Here is a 24645-nt window from a genome sequence, read left to right as displayed (position 1 = left end):
ATACTCTTCTGTGTTGTCATCTAAGAGTTTTATACTCTGACTACATAGATCTTTAACCAATCTAGAATTTATTTCTCTGTTTGGTATAAATAGCAACCCAATTTCACTTTTTCTCTTATGTTTGCTCAACTGCCTAGTAGCACTTACCAATATTCTTTTGGGGTTTTGAGGGAAACTGTAGTGCAATTTTAGATCAATTTATAAAATCTTGCACATCTTATACTAGCTTTTTTTAAAGTTCATTTTTCATTGAAGTATAGTTGAATTATAGTGTTATATTTATTACTACTGTACATCAAAGTGACTCAGTTATACATATGTATGTGTGTGTGTGTGTATATACACATTCTTTTTCATATTCTTTTGCATTATCATTTATCACAGGATACTGAGCATAGTTTCCTGTGCTATACAGTAGGACTTTGCTGTTTACCCATTCTGTATATACCAGTTTGCATCTGCTAATTCTAAACTCCCAGTCCAATCCTTTCCTGGCCTATACTAGTTTTTATTATTGGAAAACATTTTTTATGTTTTTATGATATGGTTTTTTTTTTTTTTTTTTACTTATTGGCTAGAAATATTATATGGTTTTTAAGTAAAGTATTTTGGAATGGTTTTCAATTTATAGGAAAGTGACAAAAGTAATACAGTATAGAATTGTCTTGTACTTTACCTATTTCCCATGATGTTAAAAATATTTTTGCTGTTATATTTTTGTCAAAACTAAGAAACCAGTGTGATGGACATGAGTTTGAGTAGGCTCTGGGAGTTGGTGATGGACAGGGAAGCCTGGTGTGCTGCAGTCCATGGGGTCTCAAAGAGTTGGACACGACTGAGCAACTGAACTGAACTGAACTGAAGAAACCAACATTGATACATCACTAGTAACCAAGCTCCAGACTTTATTTCGGTTTCACCAGCTTTTACATGAATTTCCTTTTGCTCCTTCAAGACCTAATCCAGCATAACACACTGCATTTGTCTTTAATTTCTTCCACTCTGTGACTATATCTACATCTTTCCTTCTTTTTTTTTAAATTTTATTTTATTTTTAAACTTTACAATATTGTATTAGTTTTGCCAAACATCAAAATGAATCCGCCACAGGAATACCCGTGCTCCCCATCCTGAACCCTCCTCCCTCCTCCCTCCCCATACCCTCCCTCTGGGTCGTCCCAGTGCACCAGCCCCAAGCATCCAGTATCGTGCATTGAACCTGGACTGGCGACTCGTTTCATACATGATATTATACATGTTTCAATGCCTTTCTCCCAAATCTCCCCACCCTCTCCCTCTGAATAGCACTGTCGTGTATTTTGTACAGTGTTCCTTAATTTGGATTTATCTGATATTTTTCTCATTATTATACTAGAGTTATGGATTTTGGGGGGAAGAATACCACTGAAGTCAAATTTGATATGATTTTTAAAATATTTTATTGATGTATAATTACCTGCAATAGAATGCAAGACCTTAGGTGTTCCACTATTGTATATGCATTTAAACAACACTAAAAACAAGGTACGGAATATTTTTATCACCTGAAAAAGTTAGCATATGTCCCATTCCAGTCAGTTCTTCTAACCATTCCATGCAAGCACTTTCTCATTTTTATCAGCAAAGTTTAGTTTTAATCTGTGTCTGGATTTCATGCAAATGGAATTGTATAATATATACCTTTTACATATGGCTTTCACTTAATACAATTTTTTAGGATTCATCTATGTTAATTTATATGTTAAAACTTTGTTCTTTCTATTGGTAAGTAGTGTTCTATCGTACTTTGGCCACCTGATGCAAAGAGCTGATTCATTGAAAAAGACTCTTAGGCTGGACAAGATTGAAGGCAAAAGGAGAAAGGTGCAGCAGATGAAGGTTAGATAGCATCACTGACTCAGTGGACGTGAATTTGAGCAAACTATGGGAGACAGTGAAGGACAGGGGAGCCTGGTGTGCTGCAGTCAATCCATGGGGTCACAAAGAGTTGGACACAACTTACCGACTGAACAACAATTCCATTGTATGGTTATATAATAACATGTTTATGTATTCTTAGTGAGGGACATTTGAGTTTTTTCAGTTTTTGACTAGTATGAGTAAGGCTGCTGTAAATATTTGTGTACTTTTAGTAAAAACTTTTGGTATTTTTCTTGGAAAAATACCTGGCATGGATATCAGTGTGGCTTGAGTAGTCATATATATATCCTTATAAGAAACTGCCAACAGCTTCCAAAGTGGTTATAACTTATTTCACTCCCATCAACAATAAGCAGATGTTCCAGTTTCTCCACATCCTTGTGAACATTTAGTGTTACTAGTGTTTTATTTTTAATTTTGCTATTTTAGCAGGTGTGGAATGGCATTTCCATATGCTATTAATCTATATTTTTCTGATAAGCAAAGATGTTGAGCACCTTTTCATGTGTTCATTAGCCAGTTGCATATTTTTTGTGTGTGACTTGCCAATTTAAGTTTTTGGTCATTTTTAAAGATTGATTTTGTTTGTTTGTTTTTTAAATAATGACTTCTAGGAGTTCTTAATACAATTTGGAATTAGTCTGTTATAAGATATATATGTTGTGAATTTTTTTTTCCAGATTGTAGCTTATCTGTTCATTTTTAAAATGATATCAGTTGGTAGGCAGAAATTTTCAATGTTGATTGAGACTATGATTTTTTTCTTTTAAAAGACATTTGTATCTGTCTAATAAATATCTACCTTTCTAAGTTTGCAAAAATAGTCTATATTTGTCTTAGCTGTATAGTGTTGGTTTTATGTTTAGGTCTGTGAAGTACAGGTCAAGTTGCATATCCAATTGTTCCAGAAAATTTTGTTAAAAAGACGTTCTTTCCCCATTGAACTAATTAGCCACTTTGAATGAAAATCAATCTACTGTATATGTATTGGTTTATTTGTTGAATTCTATATTCTTTTTACAGAGCTATTTGTTCTTAAACAATATTCTTCTGTCTTGATTACTGTAGTGTTATGTCATGGAATCAAGTGTAGTAAATCCTCCAACTCTGTTTTTCTTTGTTCAAGAATATTTTGACTACTCTAGGTGTGTTGTTTTTCCATAAAATTTAGAAAGCAGCTTATTTAGTTCTTTAAAAAGTCCTGCTTGAATTTTTATTGGACTGGCATTGAATCTATAAGTCAACTTAGGAAGAATGTATAGATGGGAAAACAGTGGAAACAGTGTCAGACTTTATTTGGGGGGCTCCAAAATCACTGCAGATGGTGACTGCAGCCATGAAATTAAAAGACGCTTACTCCTTGGAAGGAAAGTTATAACCAACCTAGATAGCATATTCAAAAGCAGAGACATTACTTTGCCAACAAAGGTCCATCTAGTTAAGGCTATGGTTTTTCCTGTGGTCATGTATGGATGTGAGAGTGTGGACTCTCACATCCATACATTGGACTGTGAAGAAGACTGAGCACCAAAGAATTGATGCTTTTGAACTGTGGTGTTGGAGAAGACTCTGAGAGTCCCTTGGACTGCAAGGAGATTGGAAGGAATGATGCTAAAGCTGAAACTCCAGTACTTTGGCCACCTCATGTGAAGAGTTGACTCATTGGAAGAAACTCTGATGCTGGGAGGGATTGGGGGCAGGAGGAGAAGGGGACAACAGAGGATGAGATGGCTGGATGGCATCACTGACTCGATGGACGTGGGTCTGAGTGACCTCTGGGAGTTGGTGATGGACAGGGAGGCCTGGCGTGCTGCGATTCATGGGGTCGCAAAGAGTCGGACACGACTGAGCAACTGAACTGAACTGAATATTATTGATTCTTCTAATCTATGAGGATATTATTCTTGTTGACTTCTTTAAAGTTATTAATTTGATTTATTGAGCTAATATTTTATTTTAGTTCATTGTTTTCAGTATAGAAGTCCTTCACATTTGTTTTAGAGTTATTTGTAAGTATCAGATGAGGTCAGTTGCTCAGTCGTGTCCGACGCTTTGAGACCCCATGAATCGCAGCACGCCAGGCCTCCCTGTCCATCACCAACTCCCGGAGTTCACTCAGACTCACGTCCATCGAGACAGTGATGCCATCCAGCCATCTCATCCTCTGTCGTCCCTTTCTCCTCTTGCCCCCAATCCCTCCCAGCATCAGAGTCTTTTCCAATGAGTCAACTCTTCACATGAGGTGGCCAAAGTACTGCAGTTTCAGCTTTAGCATCATTCCTTCCAAAGAAATCCCAGCGCTGATCTCCTTCAGAATGGACTGGTTGGACTCCCTGCAGTCCAAGGGACTCTCAAGAGTCTTCTCCAACACCACAGTTCAAAAGCATCAATTCTTTGGCGCTCAGCCTTCTTCACAGTCCAACTCTCACATCCATACATGACCACAGGAAAAACCATAGCCTTAACTAGACGGACCTTTGTTGGCAAAGTAATGTCTCTGCTTTTGAATATGCTACCTAGGTTGGTCATAACTTTCCTTCCAAGGAGTAAGCGTCTTTTAATATCATGGCTGCAGTCACCATCTGTAGTGATTTTGGAGCCCAGAAAAACAAAGTCTGACACTGTTTCCACTGTTTCCCCATCTATTTCCCATGAAGTGATAGGACCGGATGCCATGATCTTCGTTTTCTGAATGTTGAGCTTTAAGCCAACTTTTTCACTCTCCACTTTCACTTTCATTAAGAGGCTTTTTAGTTCCTCTTCACTTTCTGCCATAAGGGTGGTGTCACCTGCATATCTGAGGTTATTGAGATTTCTCCCGGCAATCTTGATTCCAGCTTGTGTTTCTTCCAGTCGTGTTTCTCATGATGTACTCTGCATATAAGTTAAATAAACAGGGTGACAATATACAGCCTTGACGAACTCCTTTTCTGTAAGTATAGGTATTTTTAATACAATTTTATTTATTTTTGGCTGCACTGGGTCTTCATTACTGTGTGGGCTTTTCTCTAGGTGTGGCAAGAGGGATTGCTGTTCATTGTGGTGCATGGGCTTTTCATTGCACTGGCTTCTCTTCTTGTGGAGCACAGGCCCTAGGACACGTGGGCTTCAGTAGTTGAGGCACATAAGCTTAGTAATTGTGGTTCCCAGGCTGTAGAGCACAGGCTCAGTAGTTGTGGTGCACAGTGTTAGTTGCTCTGCAGCATATGAGATCTTCCCAGATGAGGGATCAAACCCATCTCTCCTGCTTTGGCAGGTGGATTCTTTACCACTGAGTCTCCAGAGAAGCCCTATTTATAGATATTTTTATGCTATGGTAAGTAGCATTGATTTAAATTTTTTATTTCCCTATTTTTGTTGTTAGCAAATATAAATACAATTGATTTGTTTTATCTTATTCTGAATTGAAAATCAAAAGTTACAAAAAAATTAGAAAGATGCCCTATATACCCATCACCCACTTGCCCAATGACAACACCTTACATAAGTATACTTCATGAAAAGTATACTTTTAAGTATGCATTATCAAAACCAGGAAATTTAGATTGCAGACCTAACTCAAAGTTTACCAATTTTTGCATGTACTTACTCTTTGTTGCTTTTGCATATATTTCTATGACATTTTATCATATATATAGATTTGTATAACCACCATGACAGTCAACATACAGAACTGTTACATTGCCATGAAGAAACTCCTTCATACTAGCCTTTATTGTCACATCCTCCCTCTTTTTCCTTAACCTCTGATTCTGTCCTCCATCTCTCTAATTGCCTCATTTCTAGAATTTTATATAAATGGAATCCAATAGCTTTATGGCTTTTTGAGCTTGGGTTTTCATCACATAGCATAATGCCCTTAAGATCCCTCCATAGCATTGCATCTATCAATATTTTTTCTTTTTTAATTGCTGAGTAGTATAACATTGTGTGGGTATACCACAGTTTGCTTAACCATTTAACCACTGGGGAGTATTTGATTTGTTTCTAGTTATGAACTATTACAAGATAAGCATGCCATGATTGTTTGTGTACAGGCTTTTCTGAAAACATTAGTTTCAGTTCCTCTAGAATAAATTCCCAGGAATGCAGTTGCTGGATCATGCAGTAAGTGTGTGCTTTTTTTTTTTTTTTTTTTTTTTTGGCTGTGCTGGGTCTTTGTTGCTTTGCATGGGCTTTGTCTAGTTGCAGTGAGCTGAGGGTATTCTCTAGTTGCTGTGCATGGGCTTCTCACTGCAGTGGCTTCTCTTTGTAGCAGAGCACAGGATGTAGGGCGGGCAGGCTCAGTAGTTGTGGTGCATAGACTTAGTTGCCCTGTGGCATGTGGAATCTTCCCAGACCAGGGATCAAATCAAGTCCCCTGCATTGGCAGGCAGCTTCTCCACCTTTAGACCACCAAGGAAGTCCCAATATGTTTACTTTTAAAAGAAATTCCCAGACTGACTTGCAGATGGTAACATATTATATACCCACCAATAATGTGTAAGAGAATCATGTTTCCACATCCTCATTATCATTTGATACTTAGCAGCATTTTAAATGTTAGCCATTTAAATTTTTTTGTGTGTATGCCATTTCCTCAGTCATGTTCAACTCTTTGCAGCCCCATAGAGTATATCCTGCTGGGTTCCTCTGTCCATGGAATTTTCCAGTTAAGAACGCTGGAGTGGGTTGCCATTTCCTCCTCCAGGACATCTTCTTGACCCAGAGATCAAACCCATGTCTCCTGTGTATCCTGCATTACAGATGGATTCTTTACTCACTGAGCCATCAGGGGAAGCCCATTTAAATATGTTTAGTGATTTTCATTTTTATTTCTTTAATGGGCAGTGATGTTGAACAGCTTTTCATATTTTTACTTGCCATCATGTATCTTCTTGGTGAAGTGTCTCTTCAGCTTTCTTGTGCATTTTCTAATTGGATTATCTTTCTGATTAATTTAGAGTGTGTATTCTGTATACAAGTCTCTTTTGTCAGATATGTGATTTACAAATATTTTCCCCCAGTTGATGATTGTGCTTTCATCTTGTCAACAGAGAAGTTTGCAAAGCATAAGATTTTATTTATCTATTTTCCCTTTTTGCTTTGTTTTTATTGAAGGATGGTTGATTTACAGTGCTGTTTCAATTACTGCTATACAGAAAGGTAATTTAGTTATATATATTTGTGTGTGTGTGTGTGCTCAGTCTCTCTGTACTCTCTGACTCTTTGAGACCGTATGAACTGCATCCTGCCAAGCTTCTCTGTCCATGGAATTTTTCAGGCCAGAATACCAGAGTGGGTTACCATTTCCTACTCCAGGGGATCTTCCTAATCCGGGGATTGAACCCACATCTCTTTCATCTCCTGCATTGGCAGGTGGATTCTTTACTACTGCACCACCTAGGAAATCATAGCAAAATGATTTACTTATGCATATATACACATTCTTTTTAATATATTTTTTCCATTGTGGTTTATCATAGTATATTGAATATAGTTCTCTGTGCTATACAAGAAGACCTTGTTTATCTCTTCTATGTATGAAAGCTTACCTCTGCTAACCCCAACCTCCCATACCATCCCTCCCTCATAATTCCTCCCCTTTGGCAACCACTAGTGTGTTCCGTATGTCTGTGGTTATGTTTTTGTTTCATAGGTTCACTTGTGTCATATTTTAGATTCCACATAGAAATGTTATCTTATAGTATTTGTCTTTCTCTTTCTGACTTGCTTCACTCAGTATGATAATCTCTAGTTGCATCCATGTTGCTGCAGATGGTATTATTTCATTATTTTTATGACTGAGTAGTATTCCATTGTATGTATGTACCATGGCATCTTTATCCATTCATCTGTCATTGGACATTTAAGTTGTTTTCATATTTTGACTGTTGTGAATAGTGCTGCTATGAACACAGGGGTGTATATACTTTTTTGAACCATAGTTTTGTCTGAATATATGCCCAGGAGTGTGATTGCTGGATCATATGGTAATTCTCTTTTAGTTTTTTGAGAAACTTTCATACTGCTTTCTACAGTAGTTGTACCAACTCACATCCCCACCAACAGTGTAGTGGAGGGTTACCTTTTCTCTATATCCTCTCCAGCATGTTATTGTAGACTTTTTAATGATGGCCTTTCTGATTGGTGTGAGATGGTACCTCACTGTAGTTGATTTGCATTTCTCTAATATTAGCAATGTTGAGCATCTTTTCATGTGCCTACTAGCCACCTTTATTTTTCTTTGGTGAAATGTCTGTTTAGGCCTTCTACTCATTTTTAAATTGGGTTGTTTGCCTTTTTGTTGTTGAGTTATACATTTTTCATTTTTGGATCATGCCTTTAGTGTCATAACCAAGAACTCTTAGCCTAACCCTAGGTCACAAGAATTTGCTTCTAAATTTTCTTCTAAAAGTTTCTTAGCTTTAGGCTGTTTTGTTTTATATTTAACAGCTTTACTGGTATAGTTCACATAATGTATAATTTGCCTTTTTAAAGTGTATACTTCAGAAATTTTTAGATATTCACAGAGTTGTAGAACAGCCTTCACAATCAATTTAAAATACTTTTATCACCTCTAAAAGAAACCCCATACCCTTAGCAATCACTGACCCTCCATTTTCCTCCAATCCTCCTAGGCCTAGACAAATACTAGTCTACTTTCTATATTTATAGATTTGTCTGTTCTGGAATTTCTTATAAATATGCAATATATGGTCTCTTGTATCGACCTTTTCATTTGGCATAATGTTTTCAAAGTCCATCCTTGTTATTACATATATCAGTATTTTATTCTTTTTCATGGCTGAATAATATTCCATTGTATGACTATATCATATTTTGTTTATCCATTTATCAGTTGAAAGATGTTTGAGTTGTTTATACTAGATTGGTGAAAAAGTAGTTGTAGTTTCAGATGTGAATTTTAAATCATTATAACTAGGCTCAAACAGCTCTTTATTAATCAAAATAAGAACCATTAAAATCAACACATTTTTGCCAATGAGAGATAAGTTTGTTTATTCCTGTCTTGCAAAAATCCATGCTTTGGGATTCAACAAACTTGAAAAGTATTTTCTGCCTCCTGCTGGTTGTGGAAGCATTTTTCCCTGCAAAAAGTCATCAAGATGCTTGAAGAAGTGGTAATCAGTTAGCAAGAGATCAGGTGAATGTGGCGGATGAGGCAAACCTTTGTAGCCCAATTCATTCTAATTTTTTTGGTGGGGGGGGGGGGCGGTTTGCTGACAGAGAAATCTTTATTAAATCTTTAAAAATGATATTATTCAAGACACACAAAAGGGAAATGAGTGATGAGAAAAGAAAGTACTATTACAAAAGTAGTCCCAGGATATTAGGTTTATCACAAAATTCTTTCCATGAGTTAGTTAATCTTTTCCATTTTTGTTTCAAGGAGGATATTTGACCCCTTGGAATTAAGAGTCTTCTCCTACTTTAACCAAATTACTAGAGCCAATGAATATTCAAGTGAAATCTTATCCAAATTCAGGGCTCCCCTAACCACAGAGGACCCTCTGCCTGAGTATTGTTCCTGAAACTCACACAGAAGCACAGAATGGAGGCCAAGGTTTTTGCATGAGATGCAGTAAGTTTTCCAAGGAGATGGTTGATCCCAGAAAACACACAGCTACTTTTGAAGCATTGGTTATATGATATGCAGATGGATGTTATTGTGGAGAAGAATTGGTTCCTTTTTTGGTGACCAGTGCTGACTGTAGTTAGTTAGTTAGTTCAGTCACTCAGGCATATACGACTCTTTGCGAGCCCATGGGCTGCAGCACACCAGGCCTCCCTGTCTATCACCAACTCCCGGAGTTTACTCAAACTCATTGTCCATTGAGTTGGTGATACCATCCAGCCATCTCATCCTCTGTCGAACCCTTCTCCTCCTACCCTCAATCTTTCCAAGCATCAGGGTCTTTTCAAATGAGTCCGTTCTTCACATCAGGTACCCAAAGTATTGGAGTTTCAGCTTCATCATCAGTCCTTCCAATGAATATTCAGGACTGATTTCCTTCAGAATGGACTGGTTGGATCTCCTTGCAGTCCAAGGGACTCTCAAGAGTCTTCTCCAACACCATAGTTCAAAAGCATCAATTCTTCGGCACTCAGCTTTCTTAATCATCCAACTCTCACATCCATACATGACTACTAGAAAAACCATAGCTTTGACTAGACAGACCTTTGTTGGCAAAGTAATGTCTCTGCTTTTTAATATGCTGTCTAGGTTGGTCATAACTTTTCTTCCAAGGAGCAAGCGTCTTTTAACTTCATGACTACAGTCACCATCTGTAGTGATTTTGGAGCCAAAAAAAACCTAAAGTCTCTCGCTATTCCCATTATTTTCCCCATCTATTTGCCATGAAGTGATGGGACCAGATGCCATGATCTTAGTTTTCTGGATGTTGAGTTTTAAGCCAACCTTTTCACTCGCCTCTTTCACTTTCATCAAGAGGCTCTTTAGTTCTTCTTCACTTTCTGCCATAAAGGTGGTGTCATCTGCATATCTGGGGTTATTGATATTTCTCCTGGCAATCTTGATTCCAGCTTGTGCTTCATCCAGCCCAGCATTTCTCATGATGTACTCTGCATATAAGCTAAATAAGCAGGGTGATAATATGCAGCCTTGACATACTCCTTTTCCTATTTGGAACCAGTATGTTGTCCCACATCCAGTTCTAATTGTTGCTTCCTGACCTGCGTACAGATTTATCAAGAGGCAGGTCAGGTGGTCTGGTTTTCCCATCTCTTTAAGAATTTTCCACCATTTGTTGTGATCCACAATCAAAGGTTTTGGCATAGTCAATAAAGCAGAAATAGATGTTTTTCTGGAACTCTCTTGCTTTTTTGATGATCCAGCAGATGTTGGCAATTTGATCTCTGGTTGCTCTGCCTTTTCTAAAACCAACTTGAACATCTGGAAGTTCATGATTCACATACTATTGAAGCCTGGCTTGGAGAATTTTGAGCATTAGTTTGCTAGCATGTGAGATGAGTGCAATTGTGTGGTAGTTTGAATGATCTTTGGCATTGCCTTTCTGTGGGATTGGCATGAAAGCTGACCTTTTCCAGTCCTGTGGCCACTGCTGAGTTTTCCAAATTTGCTGACATATTGAGTGCAACACTTTCACAGCATCATTTTTTAGGATTTGAAATAGCTCAACTGGAATTCTGTCACCTCCACTAGCTTTGTTCATAGTGATGCTTCCTAATGCCCACTTGACTTCACATTTCAGGATGTCTGGCTCTAGGTGAGTGATCACACCATTGTAATTATCTGGGTCATGAAGATCTTTTTTATATAGCTCTTCTGCGTATTCTTGCCACGTCTTCTTAATATCTTCTGCTTCTGTTAGGTCCATACCATTTCTGTCCTTTATTGAGCCCATCTTTGCATGAAATGTTCCCTTGGTATCTCTAATTTTCTTGAGGAGACCTCTAGTCTGTCCCAATCTATTGTTTTTCTCTATTTCTTTGCACTGATCACTGAGGAAGGCTTTCTTATCTCTCCTTGCTGTTCTTTGGAACTCTGCATTCAAATGGGTATATCTTTCCTTTTCTCCTTTGCTTTTTGCTTCTCTTCTTTTCATAGCTATTTGTAATGCCTCCTCAGACAGCCATTTTTGCTTAGATAAAGAAGATAATTGCAACTTCCTTCAAAAGGTCCCATGCTTGCACTACTACATTCAGTGCCCCTAACCCTGCAGCAGGCCACCACCGGCTCACGCCTCCACCAGAGACTCCTAGACACTCATGGGCAAGTCTGGGTCAGTCTCTTGTGGGGTCACTGCTCCTTTCTCCTGGGTCCTGGTATGCACAAGGTTCTGTTTGTTCCCTTCAAGAATCTATTTTCCCAGTCCTGTGTAAGTTCTGGCAGCTCTATGGTGGGGTTAATGCTGACCTCCTCCAAGAGGCTTATGCCATACCCAAGTCTGCTGGACCCAGAGTCCCTGCCTGTGTGGCAGTCTACTGCTGACCCGTACCTCCACAGGAGACACTCAAACACAGTTCTGTCTCAGTCTCTGGAGTCTCTGGATCCTGGTGGGCACAAGGTTTGTTTGAGCCCTCTGAGCATCTCTGGCAGGTATGGGTTTTGACTCTAAATGCAATTTTGCCCCTCCTACCATCTTGCTGGGGCTTCTCCTTTGCCTTGGACATGGGACATCTCCTCAAAGTTGCTCCACTTTTTTTGTTGTTGTTGTTGTTAACCAGTGCTGGCTGTAGGCTTTGCAGTTTTCAGTGCATCTAATTGATCTGTCTCTTGGACTGCAAGGAGATCAAACCAGTCAATCCTAAAGGAAATCAGCCCTGAATGTTCATTGGAAGGACTGATGCTAAAGCTGAAACTCCAATAATTTGGCCACCTGAAGACTAGAGATCTCCTAAGAAAATTATAGATATCAAGGGAACATTTCATGCAAAGACGGGCTCGATAAAGGACAGAAATGGTATGGACCTAACAGAAGCAGAAGATATTAAGAAAAGGTGGCAAGAATACACAGAAGAACTGTACAAAAAAGATCATGACCCAGATAATCACGATGGTGTGATCACTCACCTAGAGCCAGACATCCTGGAATGTGAAGTCAAGTGGGCCTTAGGAAGCATCACTATGGACAAAGCTAGTGGAAGTGATGGAATTCCAGTTGAGCTATTTCAAATCCTAAAAGATGATGCTGTGAAAGTGCTGCATTCAATATGCCAGCAAATTTGGAAAACTCAGCAGTGGCCACAGGACTGGAAAATGTCAGTTTTCATTCCAATCCCAAAGAAAGGCAGTGCCAAAGAATGCTCAAACTACCACACAATTGCACTCATCTCACACGCTAGTAAAGTAATGCTCAAAATTCTCCAAGCCAGGCTTAAGCAATATATAAACCATGAACTTCCAGATGTTCAAGCTAGATTTAGAAAAGGCAGAGGAACCAGAGATCAAATTGCCAACATTTGCTGGATCATCAAAAAAGCAAGAGAGTTCCAGAAAAACATCTATTTCTGCTTTATTGTCAGTATAGATTCATGGATTTCTATTTTATTTAGCAGATTATAATCCATCACTATCATTAATTTGTTGCTCAAATTTTCCTAAACTTAACCAGTGAGCCACTTGTTCAAGATTATTCCTCTGTCTTTTTTATATATCCCCATCATTTTTTGAGTCTTTACTTAGTTCTGATCTATCATATCATTTTTGAAAGAATACTCATTTTACTAATATCTATATATCCTTATATATTTAAATATTTCCTTACTCTTAGAATTTTACATTGTAGACTTTAAAAATGCTAAACTGTGTTGTGATGAAAATTCTGGTAACTGGGTATTAATGTAAATCCAAAATTATTTACCTGGCATAATAATTTTCTAGAAGAGGATTTGTTAAATTGCCCTCTAGAAAAATTGTACCTATTAATATCAGTCAGTTCAGTCACTCAGCTTATCTGACTCTTTGCGACCCCATGGACAGCAGTGCACCAGCCTTCCCTGTGCATCACCAACTCCTGGAGCTTGCTCAAACTCTTGTCCATCGAGTCAGTGATGCCATCCAACCATCTCATCCTCTATGGTCCCCTTCTCCTCCTGCTTTCAATCTTTCCCAGCATCAGGGTCTTTTCCAATGAGTCAGTTCTTCGCATCAGGTGCCCAAAGTATTGGAGTTTCAGCTTCATCGTCAGTCCTTCCAATGAATATTCAGGACTGATTTCCTTTAGGATGGACTGGTTGGATCTCCTTGTGGTCCAAGGGACTCTCGAGAGTCTTCTCCAAAACCACAGTTCAAGACCATCAGTTCTTCAGTGCTCAGCTTTCTTTATCATCCAACTCTCGCATCCATACATGACTACTGGAAAAACCATAGCTTTGACTAGACAGAACTTTGTTGGAAAAGTAATGTCTCTGCTTTTGAATATACTGTCTAGGTTGGTCATAACTTTTCTTAAGGAGCAAACGTCTTTTAATTTCATAGCTGCAGTCACCATCAGCAGTGATTTAGGAGCCCCCCAAAATAAAGTCTGCCACTGTTTCCACCTATTCCCCATCTATTTACCATGAAGTGACGGGACCAGATGCCATAATCCTAGTTTTCTGAATGTTGAGCTTTAAGCCAACTTTTTCACTCTTTTCTTTCAGTTTCATCAAAAGGCTCTTTAGTTCTTCACTTTCTGCCATAAGGGTGATGTCATCTGCATATCTGAGCTTATTGATATCTCTCCTGGCAATCTTGATCCCAACTTGTGCTTCATCCAGCCTGGCATGTCTCATGATATACTCTGCATATAAGTTAAATAAGCAGGGTGACAGTATACAGCCCTGATGTACTTCTTTCCCTATTTGGGACCAGTCTGTTGTTCCATGTTCATTTCTAACTGTTGCTTCTTGACCTGCATACAGATTTCTCAAGAGACAGGTAAGGTGGTCTGGTATTCCCATCTCTTTAAGAGTTTTCCACAGTTTATTGTGATCCACACAGTCAAAGGCTTTTGCATAGTCAATAAGACAGAAGTAGATGTTTTTCTGGAACTCTCTTGCTTTTTTGATGATCCAACAGATGTTAGAAATTTGATCTCTGGTTCCTCTGCCTTTTCTAAATCTAGCTTGAACATCTGGAAGTTCACAGTTCACATACTGCTGAAGCCTGGCTTGGAGAATTTTGAACATTACTTTACTAGCGTGTGAGATGAGTACAATTGTGCAGTAGTTTAAACTTTCTTTAGCATTGTCTTTCTTTGGGATTGAAATGAAAACTGACCTTTTCCAGTCCTGTGGCCACTGCTGAGCTTTCCAAATTTGCTGACATATTGAGTGCAACACTTTCACAGCATCATCTTTTAGGATTTGAAATAGCTCAACTGGAATTCCATCACCTCCACTAGCTTTGTTCATATTGATGCTTCCTAATGCCCACTTGACTGCATTTCAGGATATCTGGCTCTAGGTGAGTGATCACACCATTGTGATTATCTGGGTCATGAAGATCTTTTTTCTACAGTTCTTTTATGTATTCTTGTCAGCTCTTCTTAATATCTTCTGCTTCTGTTAGGTCCGTACCATTTCTGTCCTTTATGGAGCCCATCTTTGCATGAAATTTTCCCTTGGTATCTCTAATTTTTTAAAAGATATCTCTAGTCTTTCCCATTCTATTGTTTCTTATCTCTCCATGCTATTCTTTGGAACTCTGCATTCAAATGTGTGTATTTTTCTTTTTCTCCTTTGCCTTTCACTTCTCTTCTTTTCTCAACTATTTGTAAGGCCCTCTCACACAACAAATTTGCCTTTTTGCATTTCTTTTTCTGGGGGATGATCTTGAGCCCTGCCTCCTGTACAGTGTCATGAACCTTCATCCATAGTTCTTCAGGCACTCTGTCTGTCAGATCTAATCCCTTGAGTCTATTTGTCACTTCCACTGTATAATTGTAAGGGATTTGATTTAAGTCATACCTGAATGGTCTAGTGGTTTATATATTTATATATATAGAAATATATAAGAATGCCCATTTTGTCATTCCCTAGTTTGGGTAGAATTTTAATACGTCTAGGACCTTACTCTATTGTTCCCATACCAAGAGTATCAGCATTACCTGGGAACCTGTTAGAAATCCAGAATCTCAGACCCCACCCCAGACCTGTTGAGTTAGAATCTATATTATAACAAGTTCCCCCAGGTAATACATAGGCACATGAAAGTCTGAAAAGCAGTTTCAAATATAATTTATATGTTGTTCAGTCATCAGTTGTATCCAACTCTTTGCAACCCCATGGACTGTAGACCACAAGGCTCCTCTCTCCATGGAAATCTCCAGACAAGAATACTGGAGTGGGTTGACATTTACTTCTCCAGGGGATCTTCTCCACCCAGGGATCAAGCCCTTGTATCCTGCATTAGCAGATTGATTCTTTACCACTGAGCCACCAGGGAAGCCCGTGTGTAGGCAGGAGCATAGAATAGCCCAGAACTTGATTCCAGAACTTCTTAGATTAAACTGCAGGCCCGTGTGGGAAAATTGACTTGATCCTAGATCCAGGCAAGGTAAGTCAGGAGCCTATACTGACATTTGTATTAATAAAAGGTAAAAATGATCAAAAAGTAAAGTAGACTCCAAAAAAAGTGCTTATGTGTTATCCCATCTATATGTATATTCCATGTGTGTGTGTGTGTATCTCCTAATCAAGCCTTTTTGGCAAACAGAACACTGAAGATCAGCACAGAGTACCAACACTGTTCCCCTGTAACACGAGACAGTCTTGTCTCTCTGTCTTCACCCACTGCATACCAAACACTCTGTGCATTAGCTCATCATTTATCTAGTAGTCTAAGGAAAAACTGAATCAGATCGCTTATGGAGTGGTTTACAATAGATACTCGTAATCCCTACTGCCCGATAATCTGTTTTAGTGGTCTGATATTATGTCTAAGAAACAGCATTTTTAATAAACACACTGGATGATTCTGATACCCTAAGTTTGAGAACTACTACACCACTACACTTTCCAGAACATATCTGAAATGTGTTGTTTTATCAGATGTTTTATTGGCTTCAAAATAATAGCATTTTTATAAAAGCTTTCAGCCAGAATTTACTTTTTTGTTGTTATTAGTTAATAGGATGAGTAAGTCTAGGAATTGTAATTACTTTTTTTTGTCATCACTAGTTCTAACCAAGCAACTCTAAGTTGGTGAGAATAGAGAGAAATAATCCTGTTGAACTCTATTTCACCCTTCATTCCCTATCCTGGAGACTGCCTTCTTGAGCCAATTCACATTCTTTTCGGATGATACCTCAACACATTTTCTTTCCTGTCAATATAGTTTGGTGAGATAAATTCATATCATGGAAAAAATATGATTTTATCAAAATTTTGTTATGATGTTAACATATATTATCACATAAGTATATATCAAGTAATTATTTAAAAACTATTTTTAAAATACAAATAATATTTTTTATGTAGGAGGAGCAAAGAAAAAAAGAAACAGCTTGTATAAAAGGTACTTTTTCTCAACAGTTTATTAGAATAAGTCATAATCAACTTTTAGCAATTCACATTTTAAAGAATCGAGAGGCTATCTTAAATATATACTAGATATCTAAATATTTTTAAAATCATGAAAACTCAAGGGAAATATCTATTTATTAGTATATGAATGAGCATTTTTTTAGAAAACAAAAATTGCAATGTCCTATCTTAAAATGTGAAATTTTAATTTTTTTTTGTCCCTTATTTATACCCAAAGGTATCAGAGTCAGTGCCATAGAGACATGATGGAGAGTCAAAAGCATGAGCATTTTGTAACCCTTTAGATATTGACTTAGTACCTCAAAGCCTTACTGTCCTACATAAGTTTAGAAATGCAGAATATAGAATGTAATAAGGTATTTAAAACAGCTTTAAAATTAATGTTACATATTCACATCAAAACTATGTAAAATATCATAAAAGATGTTGTTTTAAGATATTTTGTAAATGTGATATTTTCTAAAACTTAACATTTTTATCTGCAACTGTACAGCATAAATAATGTAATGGGAGAAGCATGGGACTTACAGTAACACAGATCTAGAACAAAGTCCGTTTTGTATCTGGTTTTGGTGACTCATTTCTCTAAGTCTCAGTCTCAGTAATATCTTTTGTGAAAAAGGTTGATAACTACCTTGAGTAGTAATTGAAAGATTGAAAGGATAAATGAGATCTGGAAGTATATCAAACTGCTGTGCAAATTCTAAGGCATTATATATGAATGTTAATTTAGTTGTTACTTTAATTGGTATAAAGCCAGTTTGATCCCATGGTGTACAAACATTTTGTAATTTAGCTGCTTTGACTCTATGAACTATAGGCTTCAAGGCTCCTCTGTCCATGGAATTCTCCAGGCAAGAATACTGAAGTGGATAGTCATTCCCTTCTCCAGGGGCTCTTCCCCACCCAGGGATCAAACCCGAGTCTCCCATATTGCAGGCGGATTCTTTACCATCTGAGCCACAGGGAAGCCCCAATTTATCTGCTTAAGGAGATATTTTAAAATTTATTATTTTTCTCTTACTTTTCTTTTTTTAATTGAAAGATAATTGCTTTACAGAATTTTGTTGTTTTCTGTCAAACCTCAACATGAATCAGCCATAGCTATACATATATCCCCTCCCTTTTGAACCTCCCTGCCATCTCCCTCCACATCCCACCCCTCTAGTTGATACAAAGCCTCTGTTTGAGTTTCCTGAGCCACAATTTATTTTTTAAATAAGATAATATTTAGCCCTAAATAGTTAAACTATCTGCCATCTCTGATTTTAAGGGACATTCCAGAACTGAGCTTTCTAGCCTGTTTAGAATCTTCTTCTGTTAAGACAGGTCAATTTTATTTAGAATAGATTTTTCTACTCTGGTCTATCATGAAAACATTGCTGATTCCCCATTAAATATTTAACATTGTGTAGATATTGATAGCAACTTAGAATTTTCACTGTTGCATTATTCTGTTCCTAAAAACCCTAAAAAGAGTTTGAATTTTAGAAAGTAACATTATCCTTATATTAAGATTTGTCTCATGAATATGCAATATTCATAGTAAATCTGTTTTGTTTTGTTTTGTTTTACAGCAAATAATGGTTATTCTAAAGATGATTTCTGCCTTGCAACAAAAAAAGTCATTTGTGACCCCTCAGAGTCTAGCTCGGCAACAAATCCCAGCAGTGTTACCTTAAGCTTATCAACATTACCATCTGATTTTTATTACAGCCAAAGTGTAGAAATAGCTGATGACTGGTATTCTGATGATTCTCAAATGAAAAAGAGCCCTTCGATGCCTTTTCTCGGGGAGCCTCTAATGGAAAAAGTATTTTCATACTTGACAACCATTCCATTAGAACAATGTACTGAAAATGTACTAAATATGACACTTCGTGATGATCAAAAAGATGATAACCTTAAGGAAATATTTACGCGAAGAAATACAGAGGTTGAAATACAAAACCTTCAACATAATACTGAATGACTTTTTTCTTTTGAAACTTTGTGTACCCTGAAATCATGTAAAGTTAAAACTGAATTACCAGCTTCTGAGTCTCTTAACATGTCCATGCTAACATTATTTCTTTTGTTCTTTACCTTAGAGTGGTCCTACTTCCCTTTCCAATTATTTGTAGAAACAAAATTACAGGAAGAAGTACAGTGATATCATAAACATTAAGTTTAACTCCTTGTATCTCATCAAAGGATATAATAGATAATACAAATGTATTTTAACACATAGGAGAATACTTTAAGAAATCCTCAGCACAGATACATTTTAAATAAAGCGTTTGCAGCGTTTCTTTATACCTCTGACATTTTCAGTTTTATTTCAGTGTGGGTAATACTGGGCAGAATACTTCCATCAGCTATTCTGATTTTTAAATACATAAATCACCTACCATTTACATCTTATTACACCATGATTTTCATAAGCAATATAACTTTGCTCCTCTAGGGGAGCCTGGAACACTGAAAAATACAGAAAATAATTTTCTTTGCCCTATCCTATGTCTGTTTCTCAGAATGACCCTCTGACCCTTACCCCACTATGATGAAGATATAAGCGGTTATGTTCATAAGTACCTGACTCAAGCTAGGATGAACCAGAATTTCTCTCTAGTCTGAGAAATCCTTGGTCAAATTTCAATTTTTGGCTCCAAGGAATTTTTGACACCTACCCCATAATTAATCATTTTTTCTTTCTCATAAATACTCTTCATGTAATTAGGCCCTGTTTTTCTTTCTCTTGAGAAAAACAATGAAATATATCATTACTTTTTGTGCTTAAAACACTCATACTGGGACTTGTGCATATCTTCCCAAGAGATAAATCATGTCTATTACAATAAATGAAAGGAAACTTGTCTCAAATATGGTAGTAGCATTATACAGGCCCATCAATTCTCTCTTAGAGAAGATATTTAAAAAGATTAGAACACCTCTCTCTTTTGAAGCATCTGGTCATATTTGTTGATTGGATTGTGAGAATATCTCTCTATATCTCTCTACATCCATTCCTAAATAAAATAAGCCATTTTAGTTAAAGGTTTGTAAAGAATGGTAAAAAAAATTTGGTCTCTATTTCTTGGTTTTCTACCAACTTCTATCTTATTGTCTATCCCAGAGAAGAAAGTCATCTCTAATTTTGATAAGATTCTAAAGCTTCCCTAGAAATTTGGGGTTAGAGACAACAGATTCTAGCCTTGTTTTGACTAATCTCTGGAATAGAGGAGACATAAATTGGAGAGCTATGGGTTGCTGTGTCCCACTCTGTGGTTTAGGCAGAAAAGGACAGCAAATCTGCAGTAAAAGAGCAGTGAAGTATTTGCAAAGTGAAGAACAGAGAGGAGAGATCAGAAGAATGTGATCCCTGGCTTTCTTAACAGTGCTCCATTCCCTTATTCCAGCCCTTCTTGAATCCTGCCCTTGGCTTAGTAAGGCACCCTCATATCTTAATTCTAAATTCCCCTTTTTGCTTAAGCTAGCAGATTTGATTTCTGTTACTAGCCACGATCACTGAGGCCTGTTTTTAACTGTTTTTTTTTTTTTTAGCTTTGGTGAAGTATCCTTATAATTCTTTAATAAATTACTCTTTTTGCATTTAGTAGAGTTTTGTTTCTGTTACTGTAACCAAAGCATCCTAACCAAATTCTTGTCATTACAAATGAGAAATAAAAAGAACTATACATTTAAAGCACTTTTCACACTGTAGTGATAGAAAAAACTGAGTATTTCTTCAGAACCTAATACATTTGCTTCTTTATTAAAGTGTTACTTTGTATCATAGGTATATACCTTGTTCTCTTTGAAAAGTCTAATGAGATAAAATTGACAAACCATTAGCCAGACTTATCAAGAAACAAAGGGAGAAAAATTAAATCAATAAAATTAGAAATGAAAATGGAGAGATCACAACAGACAACACAGAAATACAAAGGATCATAAGAGACTACCATCAGCAATTATATGCCAATAAAATGGACAATGTGGAAGAAATGGACAAATTCTTAGAAAAGTACAACTTTCCAAAACTGGACCAGGAAGAAATAGAAAATCTTAACAGACCCATCACAAGCACGGAAATTGAAACTGTAATCAGAAATCTTCCAGCAAACAAAAGCCCAGATCCAGACGGCTTCACAGCTGAATTCTACCAAAAATTTAGAGAAGAGCTAACACCTATCCTACTCAAACTCTTCCAGAAAATTGCAGAGGAAGGTAAACTTCCAAACTCATTCTACGAGGCCATCACCCTAATACCAAAACCTGACAAAGATGCCACAAAAAAAGAAAACTACAGGCCATATCACTGATGAACATAGATGCAAAAATCCTCAACAAAATTCTAGCAAACAGAATCCAACAACACATTACAAAGATCATACACCATCACCAAGTAGGCTTTATCCCAGGGATGCAAGGATTCTTCAATATCCGCAAATCAATCAATGTAATACACTACATTAACAAATTGAAAAATAAAAACCATATGATTATCTCAATAGATGCAGAGAAAGCCTTTGACAAACTTCCACATCCATTTATGATAAAAACTCTCCAGAAAGCAGGAATAGAAGGAACATACCTCAACATAATAAAAGCTATATCTGACAAACCCACAGCAAACATTATCCTCAATGGTGAAAAATTGAAAGCATTTCCCCTAAAGTCAGGAACAAGACAAGGGTGCCCACTCTCACCACTACTATTCAACATAGTTTTGGAAGTTTTGGCCACAGCAATCAGAGCAGAAAAAGAAATAAAAGGAATCCAAATTGGAAAAGAAGAAGTAAAACTCTCACTGTTTGCAGATGACATGATCCTCTACATAGAAAACCCTAAAGACTCCACCAGAAAATTACTAGAACTAATCAATGAATATAGTAAAGTTGCAGGACATAAAATCAACACACAGAAATCCCTTGCATTCCTATACACTAGTAATGAGAAAATAGAAAGAGAAATTAAGGAAACAATTCCATTCACCGTTGCAACGAAAAGAATAAAATACTTAGGAATATATCTACCTAAAGAAACTAAAGACCTATATATAGAAAACTATAAAACACTGGTGAAAGAAATCAGAGAGGACACTAATAGATGGAGAAATATACCATATTCATGGATCGGAAGAATCAATATAGTGAAAATGAGTATACTACCCAAAGCAATCTATAGATTCAGTGCAATCCCTATCAAGCTACCAATGGTATTCTTCACAGAGTTAGAACAAATAATTTCACAATTTGTATGGAAATACAAAAAACCTTGAATAGCCAAAGCAATCTCGAGAAAGAAGAATGGAACTGGAGGAATCAATCTGCCTGACTTCAGGCTCTATTACAAAGCCACAGTCATCAAGACAGTATGGTACTGGCACAAAGACAGAAATATAGACCAATGGAACAAAATAGAAAGCCCAGAGATAAATCCACGCACCTACGGACACCTTATCTTTGACAAAGGAGGCAAGAATATACAATGGATTAAAGACAATCTCTTTAACAAGTGGTGCTGGGAAAACTGGTCAACCACTTGTAAAAGAATGAAACTAGAACACTTTCTAACACCATACACAAAAATAAACTCAAAATGGATTAAAGATCTAAATGTAAGACCAGAAACTATAAAACTCCTAGAGGAGAACATAGGCAAAACACTCTCCGACATACATCACAGCAGGATCCTCTATGACCCACTTCCCAGAATATTGGAAATAAAGGCAAAAATAAGCAAATGGGACCTAATTAACCTTAAAAGCTTCTGCACAGCAAAGGAAACTATAAGCAAGGTGAAAAGACAGCCTTCAGAATGGGAGAAAATAATAGCAAATGAAGCAACTGACAAACAACTAATCTCAAAAATATACAAGCAACTCCTACAGCTCAATTCCAGAAAAATAAATGACCCAATCAAAAAATGGGCCAAAGAACTAAATAGACATTTCTCCAAAGAAGACATACTGATGGCTAACAAACACATGAAAAGATGCTCAACATCACTCATTATCAGAGAAATGCAAATCAAAACCACTATGAGGTACCATTTCACACCAGTCAGAATGGCTGCGATCCAAAAGTCTATAAGCAATAAATGCTGGAGAGGGTGTGGAGAAAAGGGAACCCTCTTACACTGTTGGTGGGAATGCAAACTAATACAGCCACTATGGAGAACAGTGTGGAGATTCCTTAAAAAACTGGAAATAGAACTTCTTTATGACCCAGCAATCCCACTGCTGGGCATACACACTGAGGAAACCAGAAGGGAAAGAGACACGTGTACCCCAATGTTCATCGCAGTACTGTTTATAATAGCCAGGACATGGAAGCAACCTAGATGTCCATCAGCAGATGAATGGATAAGAAAGCAGTGGTACATATACACAATGGAGTATTACTCAGCCATTAAAAAGAATACATTTGAATCAGTTCTAATGAGGTGGATGAAACTGGAGCCTGTTATACAGAGTGAAGTAAGCCAGAAAGAAAAACACCAATACAGTATACTAAAGTGTATATATGGAATTTAGAAAGATGGTAACAATAACTCTGTATATGAGACAGCAAAAGAGACACTGATGTATAGAGGAGAGGGAGAGGGAGAGGGTGGGATGATTTGGGAGAATGACATTGAAACATGTATAATATATATGAAACGAGTCGCCAGTCCAGGTTCGATGCACAATACTGGATACTTGGGGCTGGTACACTGGGATGACCCAGAGGGATGGTATGGGGAGGGAAGAGGGTGGAGGGTTCGGGATGGGGAACACGTGTATACCTGTGGCGGATTCATGCTGATATATGGCAAAACCAATACAATATTATAAAAGTTAAAAAATAAAGTAAAATATAAAATATAAAAAAAAAAAGTTTAATGAGTAGTACATATGAAGTTACGGCATATCTTTTAAAGTGAAAGTGAAAGTTCCTCAGTCGTGTTGAACTCTTTGCAACCCTGTGGACTATACAGTCCATAGAATTCTCCAGGCCAGAATACTGGAGTGGGTAGCCATTCCCTTCTCCAGGGGGTCTTCCCAACCCAGGGATGGAACCCAGGTCTCCTACATTACAGGCAGATTCTTTACCATCTGAGCCACCAGGGAAGCCCACATATGTTTTAGGTCAGTGACAAAGGACAGTTTATTATTCATAGCAATAGCCAAAGTATCATCATTTTTGCCTCATTTCTTGAGCCCCAGTTCCCACAAGGCAGTGAAAAGAGGCCCAAATAATGAATGCACAGTGGATTGCATGACAGGAAAGAACACTGAGTTAATGGAAGCAAGTGTTTCATAATGAACAATAAGCATGCCTGCCCTTTGTACCATAGAAAGGCACAATATATTCTAAGAGTATTTTGCTCCATATACATTGGTGAAAAGAGTTTGGCGTTCTGTGTGTCTGCTCACAGGCATGCAGAAATACAAGAGATCTGTAATTAACACTGCCATAGGGTATTGATTACAGTTTATTTTTAAATCACAAATACCTGGAAACCAACACAGATTAGCTTAGGAAAAATATTTTTATTTGTAAATAGAATTCAACCAATGGTTAAGCAACTAAATACAGAAAGCACAAGCACATCTCTTCTTGGGTCTCAAGAACAGATGGAACAGGGTCAAAGTCCATCAAGACTATTTCTGTTTATACCAGTCAAGTTTTGATAAGGGGAAATTGAATCACTATCAAGTATGAGAAAGGGGATTTTTAAGAG

General features: G+C 37.3%; 1 protein-coding gene across 3 annotated transcripts in view; it reads left to right on the top strand.

Annotated features, from left to right (window-relative positions):
• C3H1orf185 (chromosome 3 C1orf185 homolog) overlaps nucleotides 1-20510 on the top strand; it is a 46922-nt gene extending 26412 nt beyond the window's left edge. For 2 of the 3 annotated variants that reach the window (XM_070786558.1, XM_070786559.1), the window contains exons 4-5: nucleotides 16870-16906; nucleotides 18513-20510. In XM_070786558.1, the coding sequence (XP_070642659.1) occupies nucleotides 16870-16906; nucleotides 18513-18907 (432 nt within the window). In that variant the 3' untranslated portion in view covers nucleotides 18908-20510. The remainder of the gene's footprint in view (nucleotides 1-16869; nucleotides 16907-18512) is intronic. The other variant, XM_070786561.1, reaches the window with a different exon arrangement.
• Nucleotides 20511-24645: the final 4135 nt, after the last annotated feature.

Source organism: Bos indicus, chromosome 3 (assembly GCF_029378745.1).
Source record: "Bos indicus isolate NIAB-ARS_2022 breed Sahiwal x Tharparkar chromosome 3, NIAB-ARS_B.indTharparkar_mat_pri_1.0, whole genome shotgun sequence".
NCBI classification, from domain to species: Eukaryota; Metazoa; Chordata; class Mammalia; order Artiodactyla; family Bovidae; genus Bos; species Bos indicus.
This window is presented reverse-complemented; position numbering and strand designations above follow the sequence as displayed.